The sequence below is a fragment of the Cotesia glomerata genome, linkage group LG5, assembly GCF_020080835.1.
Source record: "Cotesia glomerata isolate CgM1 linkage group LG5, MPM_Cglom_v2.3, whole genome shotgun sequence".
NCBI lineage: Eukaryota > Metazoa > Arthropoda > Insecta > Hymenoptera > Braconidae > Cotesia > Cotesia glomerata.
The window spans coordinates 14928483-14945294 of NC_058162.1; the positions used below are offsets into that span (position 1 = coordinate 14928483).

A 16812-nucleotide genomic window follows, 5' to 3' on the forward strand; every position below is an offset into this window, starting at 1 on the left:
TGGGCATACAATAAAATTTTATGTTGTAACCTAGATGAAAAATATAAACAAAATGATTAATTTCAAAAGATAATTAATATAAATTTTGAATTAGAGAAAAGTGATTGTTTATGATAACCGGTGTTAGCGAGTATTAAATATATGAGAAAAGTATTTTATTATTAATAATCAATCAATCAATGGGTCAGTTAGTCAGTAAATCTGTCATTAGACAGATTTCCGCATCACCCATGACGTACTGTGTAGTGAGATGCGTTCCCATTATAATAATGTTATCCTAAACATTTAGTCTAGACCGGATAGGTCAAATGGTAGAGTAGCCGACATGTCACCGGAAGGTTCTGGGTTCGAATCCCCTGTCCGAGCTATCTGAATTTTTTCTCGCATATTCTGTAAACTCTTATTAAGAAGGTCCTTCCTATTTCTTTCTCAATCTCTTCCTCCTCCAATTATTCTGTTACGTGAATGTTGGAACGATTCACGTAATAATTATCCGTAACTCCTATTCTTTTCCCGCTTCATAGTATTATTTAATTTTAAAAATGTCAATAATTTTGTTAATTTTAAAAAAATGTTAATAATAAAATACTTTTCTCATATATTTAATACTCGCTAACACCGGTCATCACAAACAATCACTTTTCTCTAATTCAAAATTTATATTCATTATCTTTTGAAATTAACCATTTTGTTTATATTTTTCATCTAGGTTACACCATAAAAATTTATTGTATTCCTATCGAAGCGGGCGGGTATCAGCTAGTTATTAATAAATTCATAACAAATTAAGTGGTATTAAAAAATATATTTATTATTACTCATTTTATTAGAAATTATCTTAAATCGACCGTTTTTTATAATAATTTAACGATATCGTTGTAAAATTTTTAGAAGACGCATCAGACACAATTTACCATTTTAATTTTAATCATTAAAATCAGTATAATCATTTAACAATATCAACTTGATAATATTTATGTTTAATTTATCTGTGTTATGATATAATCGAGTTCATCCTTCATGATTATTCCAATACATATAAGTTATTTCAGTTATTAATGATTTAGCTATTCTTTCTTAAAAACGTATGATTATGAATTCCTACTGTCCCAACAGTCAATCGATAAAATTTAAAATCAATCATTTTGACAGTTATTATAGCAACGGTAACCATGATGATAACGGTAACCATGGTAACGGCAACCATGGTAACGGTAACCATGGCAACGGTAACCACGGCAACGGTAACCATAGCAACGGTAACCATGGCAACGATAACCATGACAATGGTAACCATGGCAAAGGTTGATTAGCGTGGGTGGTTGTAGGGGGTTGAGTTCGATAATTTACGGGTGCCACTGATGGTTTCTTAGATTAGAGGGTCAAAATGATATTTCGCTCCCAAAAAGAGAGAGATATAGGGAAGGGGAAAGATTATAGGGCACGGGAGGGGAGGAGAAGAATGAGAGGGAGGGAGGGAGGGCATATGTGATGGTAGACGAAAAATTCATTTTGGCTAGGAATTGCGTAAAATCCGTTCTTAGTGAGCGTCTACATCACGAATGGAGTAACTATGCTAAATTTCAAGTCAATCGGGCGAATAGTTTCGGAGATCTCGTGATGAGTGAGTGGTATTTCGCTTATATATATATAGATTATCTTAAATCGACCGTTTTTATAATAATTTAACGATATCGTTGTAAAATTTTAGAGAAGACGCATCAGACACAATTTACCATTTTAATTTTAATCATTAAAATCAGTATAATCATTTAACAATATCAACAACTTGATAATATTTATGTTTAATTTATCTGTGTTATGATATAATCGAGTTCATCCTTCATGATTATTCCAATACATATAAGTTATTTCAGTTATTAATGATTTAGCTATTCTTTTCTTAAAAACGTATGATTATGAATTCCTACTGTCCCAACAGTCAATCGATAAAATTTAAAATCAATCATTTTGACAGTTATTATAGCAACGGTAACCATGATAACGGTAACCATGGTAACGGCAACCATGGTAACGGTAACCATGGCAACGGTAACCACGGCAACGGTAACCATAGCAACGGTAACCATGGCAACGATAACCATGACAATGGTAACCATGGCAACGGTTGATTAGCGTGGGTGGTTGTAGGGGGGTTGAGTTCGATAATTTACGGGTGCCACTGATGGTTTCTTAGATTAGAGGGTCAAAATGATATTTCGCTCCCAAAAAGAGAGAGAGATATAGGGAAGGGGAAAAGATTATAGGGCACGGGAGGGAGGGACAAGAATGAGAGGGGGGGGAGGGGAGGGCATATGTGATGGTAGACGAAAAATTGCATTTTGGCTAGGAATTGCGTAAAATCCGTTCTTAGTGAGCGTCTACATCACGAAGATGGAGTAACTATGCTAAATTTCAAGTCAATCGGGCGAATAGTTTCGGAGATCTCGTGATGAGTGAGTGGTATTTCGCTTATATATATATAGATATATATATATATATATATATATTTATTTATATATATACATACATATATATATATATATATATATATATATATATATATAGATTAGACTGGGCCAAAAAAACTGACTATTTTTTTTTCTATCGATACTGTGAAAATATCATTCATGATGATAAAAAAAAATTATTGTGCAAGTTTGAGTCCTTAATAATAATATTAAGGGGTGTATCGTTACGACTATTGATTTTTCAACAGTAATCGCATTTTTTACTCAAAATTCGTTAATTATCAATCTGAAAAATTTTAGCGATATGTATTCTTATAGGAAATTAAATTTCCTAAAAAAAAGTTATCTTTGTAAATTACTGTAAAACAAGCCGTTTCCTTGTAATCATGCCTTAAACAAAGATTTATTTTTCAATTTTGCGTTTCAATTTTGGATTTTGTAGCTACCAGAAATATCAATATTTTTACAATTTAAAATACTTATTTTCAAAGGAAATTTAATGCTCTACAAAAAAGGTCTCTTAACATTTTTGATTAAATTCACTCCTTTCAAAGTTATTCGACGTTGAAGTTAAATTCAAAAATAATTTATCGTTTTTTTCGCGTTACAAATAATTTTTCCTTTTGATTGAAAAATTTATGACTTTAATATTGAGAATAATTTTTTTTTGTTGGAAGACTAAATTTTTTTTTATAAAATCATAATTTACCAATGTATTATTTTGCTTTTTAACGATTAATTATCGACATAAATTCATTTTTACTGTATTTAACTAACTCCAATAGTAAAATAAATTCGGTCCCTTTATTATAAATTATTTATTTGCCTAGTGACATACTTTTACTTACAGAAAAAAAATTGAATAATAAGTCAAAACAAATTAAATCAATAAAAGAGATAAAAAATCATTTTATTTTCACTTATAATTTATATTTTACAAAAAATTCTTTAATTGTTATCAAATCATGGCAAATGATCAGTTGAAAAAATAATTATTCAATCAAATTACTTTTATTACAATTTGGGTATTTTTTCCGGTGTTCACTAACGGCTAACAACAAATACTGAAGTTGTTCTTCGTTTTTAGTGAGACACTTATTGTAATCTTCAATTAATGATACACCACGTTCTGCAACATCATTGACGACAGCTAATTTTCCAAAAAATTCCTTACACTCTTGAAAACTATCATTATTGGACCAATTGCTTATGTCTTCATCGATAAAATCATACGGCAAATCAAATTCTTTGAATATGGTGAGCGATTCTACAGAAATGAAGTCACTGATATCTTTTCTAGCAATTCATCTGAATCGCTTGCTACTTCATATTTTCTGGTTTTAGTATTTGATGATTTATTATTTATTAGATTTTCAATCATTTTTTCTTCACAGTCAGGTCAATAGAATCATCAAATAGAGACATTATGGCTAATTGATCACTCAAATACCATAAATGTCTCACCATTTTCTTGAGAGCAGCTTGCGATACAGTCGAGTTTATTTTGTTATATAATATCAATTGTTGCATCAAAGTCAAATCATTATTTGGAGCCAAAATTGCCGAGGATGAAGTAAACCAAGCTTTTATATAAGTTGTAACTATGAAAATACAAATATGACGAAGATTATTTAACTCTTTAGGTGTAATCTTAAACTCTGTTCGAAAAATAAATATTTTCAAACAATAAATCGCCTTCGACATCCAACGAGCATGACTCATTGCTCCCGGACATTTAAAAGTGTAATTATCCTTTGGCGTAGCTCCCAAGAAAATAGATGATAACTCCAAAAATTCTCGATAGTCATTTCTTGGAAGAAATTTCTGCAAGAAATATGATCATTTCTGTTATTATTGAAAGGTAATATCTTTACATGAGAACTGGAGATTTTTAAATTGTGTACACAAAACGTGGTCAACTTGAATTAAGAAAATTATTAAAAAGAACACTATCTTGCCTAAAATGAAAATTTTCTTTGACCAAAAAGTTTTTTCTGTGTACTTTTACAACTCAAATAACAACTCAAAATATACCTGCGAATAATTATCGATAAAACTTAATAGTTCATCTTTTTTGTTTAATAGTATATTAGCCACTATCTTATCGTTGATGCCAGCGTTATATTTGGATGTGTTGATTTTATTCCAACCGATTTTAAATCGATTAAAAAATGGAACGTTCGGACCTGATTGTACTGGCCAGTAAGCTTCAAAAACGCCTTTTATGACAAGTTCAATTACATGATGACGACAGGGTAACCATATAAGCTTTCGTTTCAGAATTTTCTCAAGCTCTACGCCAGCGCCATGATGAATTCCTATAGATTAGAAAGATAAAAGATTTGATTAGAAACATGAATGGCAAATCAAGTGATTTTTTATTTTGAACTATATTACTTCCATAAATTCTGAAAATATAACAATCAGTGGAGTTAATTTTTGTAATAAAGTTTATTTTTAAATATTATCATCTGACCACAGAAAACTTTATTTTTGGCAAAAAAAATCAACTTGTCGGTTTTAGAGGTTTTTAATTGGAATATTGAAAAATAATTGTGAAAAGATCTTAAGTATAATTTTTCTCTACTTTTTCAAATCTGAGCTTTTTCAAGTAAATAAGACTAATAATTAAAATTTACCCGTATTGGTTGCTGCAGTATCAAAGCATATCGCTTTTATGTAATTACTGACACCCCATTGCTCCATAGTTGAGTATACAGCTAAAGCTTGCTCAATCCCAGATCCTGAATTAATTTTTGGAATACCCAATAGCTGTTCACTGCCAGACGATGTTAAAAGCACCGGAAGCCTATCTACTGTTTCTGTCCCAACAATATCACTTAGCAGTTTACCATCCCAATGGACCACATAATTGTCATTGAATTTTAAGTCTTCTTTTAAGCCTTTAGCAATTTCTTTCCGATGAATTATACGCTGTCGTTGAATAGTTTTATAACTCAAATTTACATTCCGAGTATCGAATCCCACACTTTTAAAGTAGCTGCCAAAACATATGTGGCGCTTCGGCTACTTACATTACCACGATCCAGTGCAGCAGCTAATTCTGGCGTCATAATATTAATTTTTGGTGTCCGTTTTGCTGTTAAAAAATCTGTTTCAAAGTTAGACACATTTGAATTTTGACTCATAAATGAATCTGACTTTGATTGCAACTCCTGACTAGATGTTGTAGCATCACAATCATCATTACTGTTATAATCACGAGAGGTGTCTTCTGAAAAATATAAATTATTTTGACATTGTTAAATAGAAAATACACTTCTTACAAAAAATAAGGGAGCAAGAAAAAAATCAAAATATTTGGGGTATTTTCAACAGTCTGTAACTTATAAAAAAACTATCGTACAACAAATAAAAAAAAGCAAATTGCAGCTCTCAGTATTTTATTTTTGGATCTGAGTTCCAAAAATTTTTTTATTCCTAATCTTAAGAAATCTACCGAGATAAAAATTTTTGAAATTTTTTGGTTTTTATTCTTAGCTTATGGATTTGGAAAAAATTTTTTTGATTTAATCTCTATATGGACTGGATATCTTGCTCATTGAGCTTCGATTTGTTAGTTTGAAAACCTCGATTTGAGCATTTCTCGCTGAGATATCGGCGTTTTAATGAAAAAAGACCATTCTGTCTTTGATTATCAATACCTCAGCAACCAATGATCGTAAAGAAAATTCAAGATGGGTTTTGAAAACTTGGATGAATTTTCTACAAGAATTAGCCATTGATTTTTTGAAAAAAAATTTTTTAATCATTACATGAATTTAAAAGCAACAAAAAGGGCTTTTCGTAGTTTTTAAAAATCAATTGCCTAATCAAAATTTGCTGCAATTTCCTTTTTTTATTTACTGTACGATAATTTTTCACAAGTTACAGCCTGTTGGAAATCCTCCGAATACTTGGATTTCTTTCTTACTTCCTTAATTTTTGTAAGAGTATGATAAAAATTACACAATTGTGTAAGTTTGCAAGGCAATTAACTACTAAAATATTATTTTTGTGTAGAAAATATGCAAAAAATAAGTTATAAAAATTGTCCAATCTTAACATAATTTAAGTTAATTGTACAGAAAAAGATTATATCATCAGCCATATAAATTTTAGGAAAATCTGAGATTTTTCGAGCGTGAAATAATTTCATTGGCCTAAAACAATTCGATTTGAATCAAATTATTTTAGTTTTCTTAGATATATTTTCATCAGTTGAGAAAATTGATTCTTTATTGAAGAATTTTTTTCTTACTTTGTGTAAAACTTAAAAATTTATTGAATATAATAATTTAGATAAGTATTTATTCATTAGAACATATTAACTTATTATTAGCACGGTACAAAATAGTTATTTTGACTTTATTAAACTATTATTAATGAATACGTACCTATCGCCTCTATTTCCATTATTTCTTCGTGTTTTTCGTCTGAGATATTATTATTATTTTCTTGCAGATTTGAAGACATTGGAAGTTGAAAATCAATATTATTATTTCTATCGAAACCTTTTAAACTATTCTTCCCAGCGATGTCAAATAATTGTTCGAGTTTTTTTTCAAAGCTATTTTCTCTTTGTTTTGGAGGACGTGATTTTTTTTTGCGATTGCACAGTAAATATTTCCACTTTTTGAAAATACTAATTATTTTCTTTACAATGTTGCAAAAACCAGAAGTTGAAATCTGCAAATTATTCCAGCAGTCTTGAACGACACTAGCAGTTTTTGAAGCACTATCATAAATTTTTAATTTGAGAACTTGATGTTGATAAAAAAATAATGATAAAACTTCTTTGACAGTCGGAAGCTTACGGTTATTAATTTTCTCAATAGGAACACCGATTAAATAAGTTTTCTCCAATGACATAGTGGCGAGCTTTTTATCAAATCGAACTTAAACGTTACAAAGTAACGTAATGAAACAATTCACAAACACAGAATTAACTAAACGCTTAATTTGTAATACTGAAACAATTAGATACCATAAATAAATTCAAACTATCAATTACAATTAAACAATCTAAAGAAATAAAGAAGAAAATTATATACCAAACAATAAATAAATACTTAATGAAAACTCAAATTTGCGTTGACAACGTTTAAGTTACTTTGCACAATGAAGAATAGAATCAAAGTAATTATGCACAAAGAGTATTCATTTTTTTGAACAATGCAATGATAAAAAGCAGGGGGTGGGAGTGAAGAAAGGCTATATTTTCAGCTTCAGTAATAGATTACGGAAAAGCTCACGATACCTCGCAGCGCTTTGGCGTGAAGAAAGGCAGCGCTGTAGCGTATAACAATCAAGGTCATTTTCCGATCAAAGGAAATCAAAGTTATTATACACGGATAGTATTCCCTTGTTTAAAAGCGCAATAATAGAAGCAAGGTGGTGGGAGAAAGGAAGGCTATGTTTTCAGCTTCGGTAACAGATTACGGAAAAGCTCACGATAACTCGCAGCGCTGTAACGTGAAACTTTCAAGGTCATTTTCAGGTGGTCGACTTCGCTAATAAACACTTACAAATGTAATCGTGGAGGGAGAGTAAAATTAAATTCTCGTTGACATTAAAAAGGACAAAACAACAAGAGGGCTAAAAACGGAAGTTTAAAAGTGTAAGTTTATAGAAAAAAATATATCCCTATACAAATAAATAATTTATAATAAAGGGACCGAATTTATTTTACTATTGGAGTTAGTTAAATACAGTAAAAATGAATTTATGTCGATAATTAATCGTTAAAAAGCAAAATAATACATTGGTAAATTATGATTTTATAAAAAAAATTTAGTCTTCCAACAAAAAAAAATTATTCTCAATATTAAAGTCATAAATTTTTCAATCAAAAGGAAAAAATCATGTGTAACGCGAAAAAAACGATAAATTATTTTTGAATTTAACTTCAACGTCGAATAACTTTGAAAGGAGTGAATTTAATCAAAAATGTTAAGAGACCTTTTTTGTAGAGCATTAAATTTCCTTTGAAAATAAGTATTTTAAATTGTAAAAATATTGATATTTCTGGTAGCTACAAAAATCCAAAATTGAAACGCAAAATTGAAAAAATAAATCTTTGTTTAAGGCATGATTACAAAGGAAACGGCTTGTTTTACAGTAATTTACAAAGATAACTTTTTTAGGAAATTTAATTTCCTATAAGAATACATATCGCTAAAATTTTTCAGATTGATAATTAACGAATTTTGAGTAAAAAATGCGATTACTGTTGAAAAATCAATAGTCGTAACGATACACCCCTTAATATTATTATTAAGGACTCAAACTTGCACAATAATTTTTTTTTATCATCATGAATGATATTTTCACAGTATCGATAGAAAAAAAAAATAGTCAGTTTTTTTGGCCCAGTCTAATATAGATAAGTATATTTACAAAATAATTAACTAATGTAAATAAAAATAAAATTTAAAGTTCAATAAATAAAACAATAAAATAACCAAATATAAAATAACAAATTAAAAAAAAAATTTTTTCCAATTTTTTTTTTCGAAATGGATTTAAATAATTTGGATTTAAAACAATTAATAGTAAATGGAGATGAAACATTTGGACCTCACGATTGGTCTCATGAAATTAAAAAACAAATAATTGGTAAGTCAATAATAGTCATTATTTGTTTATCATGTTTGATACAAATCCATACATCATTGATCAATTATTTTTGACTCAAGAAAATATATTGGATAGCTTTAATTATTTTAGTTATCGAATATTTTAGTTACTTATGCAACACTTTCTTTAGTGAAGAATATTTTCTTGACTGTAGAAAATTTTTTCTTGCTCTAAAACAAGTTATGTCTTTCTGAATACTTTTTTCATTGAGAATTAAATTTTTCTTTGAGTATAAGATCAATTAATTTCACAAAAATCATTAAGAATTTTTTTTTTTTTCTTAAATAGATTTTGTCCACCAGATTGATGGGATTTATGTCGTTGGATGCACTACTATTGTGAAAATTTTTTTGAGAGATGGTCGCATTCATGAGGCAATGGCTTTTAAAGAATCACGAAGTGATTCTTATGGAATTGCATATGATCAAGCACGAAATGTAAAACATTAAATTTCCTTGATTAGTATTAGAGTTAATAATTAATTTTGCTTAATAATTAACAATAATAATTTCTTTTTATTTTCAATAGGGATCATTCATCAGGGCTCTTTATGACACCTTCTTGTTTTTTAAGGAATTCCGCGACAATTTATTCTCTTTAACCGAACAAAAATTAAAAAGATTGGCCAATCAAGAACGATTAAAATTTGAATGGAGAAAAAAAAATAATTCATAATTATTTATGATTCATTAAACTTTATTATTGATTATAATACTCATAAGAGAATTTTATTTATTATTTATTGGCACCAGATGTACAGCTTGTCTAACGAACTCTGATACATCTTTCGCTTAAATCTACTTTTCTTACACTAATTTTATAATTTATTATTTTATTTTAGTATTCCAACTTGATAGTTAATCTATATTTCAATCTATAACGCTAGTAAATACTTTCCTCGACTTTGGGTCGTTTCCTTAGTTTCAGTTTATCGCATATAGCAGATTCTTTTCAAATTTGGAGCTTATAGGAGCTACAGCTCGAAAATTTAAAATTTTAATTGTTAAAACCCACCCCCGCACCTCCCTGTGGGGAGGGATATCGTAAAATTCGTTCATAAATTATTTTTACATTACTTACAAAAAATTTATACAAAATTATGAGTCTGTCGGAGCTGTAGCTCGGAAATTTAAAATTTTCATCGTTAACGCCCACCCCCGCAATCCATATTGGGAGTAGATTGTCATAAAATCTACTCTTAGATCATTTCTACCTCGCATATAGCAGATACTTATCAAATTTTGAGCCTTTAGGAGCTACAGCTAAAAAATTTAAAATTTTCATTGTTAAGACCCACCCCCGCATTCCTCTGTGGAGTGGGATATCGTAAAATTCGTTCATAAATTATTTTTACATCACTTACACAAAATTCATACAAAATTAGGAGTCTGTAGGAGCTAGAAGTCGGAAATTTTTAATTTTCATTGTTAACGTCCACCCCCGCAATCCCTATTGGGAGTAGATTGTCGTAAAATCCGCTCTTGGATCATTTCTACATCACATATAGGAGATTCTTACCAAATTTGAAGTCGATAGGAGCTATAGGTTAAAAATGGAAATTTTCTATTGTTAACGCCCCCGCAACCCCCCTTGTGGGTGGAATTTCGTAAAATCCGTTCTTAGCTGACCTCTACTCGGCGAAAGGAATATTCCTACCGAATTTCAAGTCGCTACGCCTTATGGTTCCAGAGATATCTTGATGAGTCAATATATAGGTGGGAATCTCATATATATATATATATATAGATTATTATTATTTATTATTAAATTGGGCGCCAATTGTAATGGAGTACTTTTTTTTATCCAATTTCTCGCGTGTATACTCCATTAATAATTTTTTAAATTAATTCCATTTATGATGTTCCTGAAAAAATCCATAGATATATTTTTTGACCATGTTAGGGCACCACTTAATTTTTGTTTAAAATTAAGAAAAGATAAGAATAAAAAAAAAGACAAGAGACAATTCCGACTAGACAGTCCTGCTGCACGAGCCTCGACCAGGAGTTCCGTGGGTGGGGTTGTCCGCGGGAGAACTCTAGGCAAACTGCAAATGGAGTCAAGGAAGATTAAAGGTTTCTTAGGCGAAGATTTCTTACATTTTAGCCTTTATCATAGGCATTTAATTAATGTTTCTTTTGACTCTGAGACAAATGAATGGTTTTCATTTATCTGTACAATCTCTTAGTACACAATAACAAAATTTTTGTGTGTTTGTTTATAAATTCTCATTAGCAATGACTACTAACGTCTTTATAATTCTAGTATTACGCTTTTCAATTATTAAAACTTTTCATACGTGCATACTCACAAAATTTTAACCTAGACAACAGCCGTGAAAGAAAAATTTTAACTATAAATCTCAACTTACAAATTTTGTGTGTTGTTACTTGTAAATTGCGAAATTTTACTTAACCCCAAATGGCGGACCAGGGGCGCAGCTTGAATGACGAGGGTCTCTGCGTGCTGTATTCCTTGAATTCTTCGCCGACACCAGCTGGATCCCCAGGGGATTCACCTTCTGCTGTAAGTCTTTTTCAGGAGTGACAAAATAGTTGACGAGACTTAAAGAAGCCGACTTGCAGATTTTTTAAGTGCATCCACAGCTCTTTGACTGAGTGTGGGCTACACGTGGTAACCCCGGTGACTATTCTTTTGGGGTTATTATTTTTCTGGAATCTCGTGATTAGACGTAGCTCTTTTGACTCGAGTACGACCTCACTACTTATAAGAATACGCGGCACTTTGACTTACTAGCGTATAATCTCTTTTGTTGGCGTCCAGAAAACACTTTTTAATAATTTTTTTTTTCACTTGATTTTTTAGCTCCTGTGCTTTCTTTTTTACGCCACCATATTTTTTTTTTCTAAAGTCCCGTCCCCTTCTTCTCCGTCTCTCCTCCTCAGTAGTAACAGTCCCCGCGTGCTGGCCCCCCGGCGGCGACGATCAGAGCGCGTGAAAATTAAAGTTACTCCGTAACAATATTGAGATTTAAAAACAACAGCAATAAATATAGAAATATTTGAATGCTTTACTTAGAAAGAACCAATAAACCATACACCCGTCATAAGCTAACATCTTCCAACCATGTAAAATAATTAAATTATTTTATTGGAGTACAGATTGCACAGAGCTGAGAAATTTCGAGTACAGTTTTGTTTTTGCCGAATAAAATATTATTACATAAAAAAATATTGAATAGAGGTTCTTAAAAGCGCGCCATCACTTATAAAATATTATTGAGCAAAGATTTCGGTGTGTACAGTAAGTACTGAGTAAAGTTAGTATCAAGTAGTGAAAAAATTGAGTAAAGTTTGTTTTAACTTCCCGCTGAGAAAATCGAAGATTTTTAAAATTCGGGAAGTTATTGGTTTCACCCCGTTTTGCGAAAATTGAGTTTTCATCAGATCTCGACGTTTTAAGGTCACAAGAAGCTTTCCTGACTATTTCCGCGATGGTGTCCGTGCGGCTGTGTGTGTGTGTGTGTGTGTGTGTGTGTGTGTGTGTGTGTGTGTGTGTGTGTGTGTGTGTGTGTGTGTGTGTGTGTGTGTGTGTGTGTGTGTGTGTGTGTGTGTGTGTGTGTGTGTGTGATGAATGATCCAAATGACAAGGAGTTGATCGCATCTATTGGTCGATTCGACATTGCTCGGAAAAAAAAGTGGCTTTAAAATCTCATCAGATGATACAAAAATTGTATCACCTGTGAAGTCAACAGAGGTGAACCTAAATTTACATCACCCAGTGATACAATTTTCGTATCTAATGTATTTTAAATGGGACTAGTGGACTAGGGGACTAGTGGGACTAGTGGACTAGTGGCTGTCACAAGTCAATAGTATCAGCTGTCAATGTATAACCTAAAATTAGTATAAACATATATTTTAAAATTAATTATTTGATTGATTAAAGCAATAAAAAATACATACGATATGAAACATCAACAACAAATATAACCTATGACTTGTATGCGCATGCGTGTAGGGCACGCATAATTTACTTCACTGTTATGTAAAATCTACATCACAGTGATACAATATTTTGTAACAGAGTAAAATTACCCTGAGTCGATAAGTCGCCAGATATCGATAACTATTCGACGCAGCACTGGCGCGTCTCGATCTTCGGGCCTAAAGAGAGAGTAGGAGGGGGTAGTTTAGGGTTTATTATATAGGTGAGCCATGCGTTGTGACAGGGAGAAGTAGTATAACCGCCAGACGGAGTGCCACAAAAATCAAGAAGGACCGATCCCCGGAGTAAGTTACCTATCGACAGAAGCCAACAACATCTAGGACTTCAATCTCGAGTAGTGAGTTAGATCGTCGTATAATCAACAAGGTATCAATAATTACGCTGTGGGCTAGGAGTGAACCGTGGGGTTTATACTCGGTTTACTTCTCCTCTGATTAATTGTTCATCAATTATTTTTCATTTAATAATTCCACAATTTAATTAACTTCAATTGTTTAACGTTCGTTAGTCGCTGTGAGCGTCCCTCAAGGGGATTTTTACCCGAGGACTGCTCAAAGACTTTGTGGTGTCAATTGTCGTGAGAATTTATTCTATGAAATTAATTTACTCGAATAATTATTAATAATTCTTGAACATCTGAAAAATCGGTTTTAGTGGCACATATTTTATTCAACAAATTAATAAAATAAAAACCGAATAATAATAAATTCTTCGGTAAATTTCCTTTATCTTCTCACGGACTAGTCGAGCGTCCGTTGAATTGTACAACGCAGTTAATACGTACGCAAGGTCAAACTTTACTACGCACTAACGAATATTGGCGTCCATTTTGAGCGCGAAAATTCTGGTCGATTATTTCAAGCGACAATTTATTAAGAACAATTGAATTATTATTATTAATACTATTTATTACAAGGAAATAATTATTTACCATTTTATTATTTATTGAGAATTCATTTACTGAGATTTCGCCGCATTTGAGACTGACTTACCCGTGGATAATTTTTTGCTAATTTATTTTTATATTGGGATAAATTATTTAATAATTATTTATTTAATCGGAAAATTCCACGTGGTTGATTTTATATATTGAACTTAAGTTCTTGATTTTATTTTAATAATTTAATTTCACAATTTTTGATAAAATTTTTTAGAATTAATTTACCCGCGTGGATATTAAGTCCGGGAATATTTAGTTAAATTTATATCGAATATTCTTAAGAATTTATTTAATGTTGAGTATTAAATTTACGAGTTGATTTTGAATAAAATTATGCGTCAGATTTTAGTTCAGACATTTGGGAATTTAATTATTAGTCGTGGAAATAATTTTATAATTTAATTGCTAGCTAATGACTGATGTTTTAAGTCGAGAATTTAATTTGTCATAATTCTCTTGAATTAAATTTTGTTAATAATTTTTAAATAAAGTAAAGTAGAGTCAGTGTGTGAGTGTGTGCAGGGTATGTGTGTGAGCTGCAAGACATCTAGGTCTACGTTTAGTCACTGGGCCGTTGTCTTATAGCAGTGTATGTGTGTGAACTGCAGGACATCTAGGTCTACGTTTAGTTACTAGATCGTTGTCCTGCAGCAGGGTGTGTTAGGCTGCAGGAGTATCTAGGTCTACGTTTAGTCACTGGGTCGTTACTCCTGTGGGCCGAGTTAACGAGCTCTTGCATACGTTTAGTCTCTGTGCAGGGTAATTAGTCTGTCAAGTCGTAGAGTTAGTTTCGTCAGTTTAGTGAGTTAGTAAAGTTGAGAGTAGTAGTAATAAGCTATTGCTAAGTAATTATAGTGTGAGTGTGTGAGTGTGCGCAATTCGTTAATTGTTTTGTTAATAAATTTTTGGATCCTTTGTTAAATAAAAATTTATTTATTTCATAGCACCTTCCTCCACTCTCTCTCCTTGTAAGATAAGCTCTCGGCTCTGGCAACAGTTCCAGGAACCGTGATTAAAAATACTGGTGGCGCCCTTTTGTTCATTGATTTAGATTTCAATTTTATTTAGTTTATTGTTTTGTTTAAATTTAATTAATGGGACAATTGAGCGGAATAAAAACCCGTTACAATTTGTATTATTTCAATCCAAAAATAATACCACTCGTAAAATAGGATATTTACATCATTTGTGGTGCAAATTTTAAATCATCTTTTTTTTCCGTGTGAATGACCCAGCAGAATATCTCAGGGATGGCATTTAAAATCAACTTTTTTCACATTCTGTTTCATAAATATTGTTTACGTCTCGGTTTGTCTTACCCATATCTTACCACCCGGAACTTTGATGAGTTGTGTACCCTCTGTCGGTAACTTATCTAGCGTTATCGGGTATATCGACGGGTGATTATTTGTTATCGATATCTCTGAACATCAATTTAGAGGGCGCTTTTGGGCCTTATATGAGGTGGGGAGAGGTTGTTTTTGAATTTCGGCGGGGTTATTGGTGGGGGTTATATTATTAATTAATATTCTTATCTTATGAACAACTGTTACCTAATAAATTTTCTTATCTTATGAATAATTGTTATCTAATAAATTTTTTTATCTTTATAAAGCAGTAATTTTCTCTCCAAAAATTTATTTAATCTATTATATTGATCAGCATACTTTTACAATTAATCATCATTTATTTGAAAAATTAGTTATTTTATCAAATTGTTGATCAGTTTATCAGCTTTGTGACTCATTTTTTGTTGTCTACTCGAGAGGACTCTGACTGGAACTTTCCTTAACTCTGAAAAGAGCTCTTACGTGATTGAACTGTTTGGCGGCCTTGAGAAAGGCCTTTGGTTGAGATGAAACTGCGAGTCGGACTAAGCTTTGTCGAGATGACAATTATAGCTAAATGGCAGCTAAGCGGGGACTCAAGGTCACTCGCTCTCGAAAGAGAGCTGGTTGTTTAGTTCTAATAAGAACTATTTGTTTATTTTCAAGAGATCTTAGAAGAGCTGATTAGTTAAAATACTGGTCGCGGACAACAAGCTTTGCGCGCCTGTTGTCTAACGAGATGTGTTCGGTAAGCCTTGCACGCTTACAGCTGGTCTAACAACGCTCTTGACTGTTGAGATGGTCCGTACTAATTTGAGAAGTCTTTGGGAATAGTCAAGCCTTGCGCGCTTGCTATTCCGTGGTTCACTGTAGAGGCAAACCTTGCGCGCTTGCTGCCTTCTCCGAAGCGGTTGATTCAGCCTTTAACGCTGACTCGGGCTGATGAGATGGTCTGTATCGATGAGATGGTCCGTGGTAAGTAACTGTACTCAGTTGTTGGGAATAAGCAAGCCTTGCTCGCTTGCTTTTCCGTATTTCACTATACTTGCAAGCCTTGCACGCTTGCTGAAGTCTCGTTGCTAGTCGCTGGAAGTGTTGTCGAAGGCACAGAAACTACCCCTGAGGCCCGCTGAGCTGCTACTGATATACTGTCGTTGCGGGTAATGGGGGAATAATGTGAGCGCCAATGAGATGGCTCGTTCGAAGTGACGGTGGAGGTGACGGTTTAACCAATGAGAGAGCCTCAGTAAAGTTGTAGACTTAGGTACCGGAAAAGGCGCGGACCGTGGAGAGAGCGCCTGCCAACTAGTTTTGAGTTACAGCTCGTTGTTAAGGTTTTAAAAGTCTTTGGCTTGTTGCGTACGATTCAGATGGTTCACAAATTTCCAACATTTTTAGTAACAAATACCCCTAATTTTCATCTTTTTTTGGTAGGGATTCGGGCTATAAGCGCTGAATCAAATTT

The 16812-nt window shown here is 32.0% G+C and overlaps 2 protein-coding genes across 2 annotated transcripts in view; one reads left to right on the forward strand and one right to left on the reverse strand.

The window, feature by feature from the left end:
- Nucleotides 1-16812, forward strand: part of LOC123265052 — a 193858-nt gene that overhangs the window by 42873 nt on the left and 134173 nt on the right. The gene's annotated exons all lie outside the window — the stretch shown is intronic.
- On the reverse strand, nt 3849-6947 carry LOC123266047. The gene is made up of 5 exons (XM_044730077.1): nt 6869-6947; nt 5634-5706; nt 5111-5472; nt 4506-4789; nt 3849-4295 (listed from the first exon to the last, which is right to left on the reverse strand). Exons 1-5 carry the CDS (start codon nt 6945-6947, stop codon nt 3849-3851), a joined length of 1245 nt encoding a protein of 414 aa, XP_044586012.1.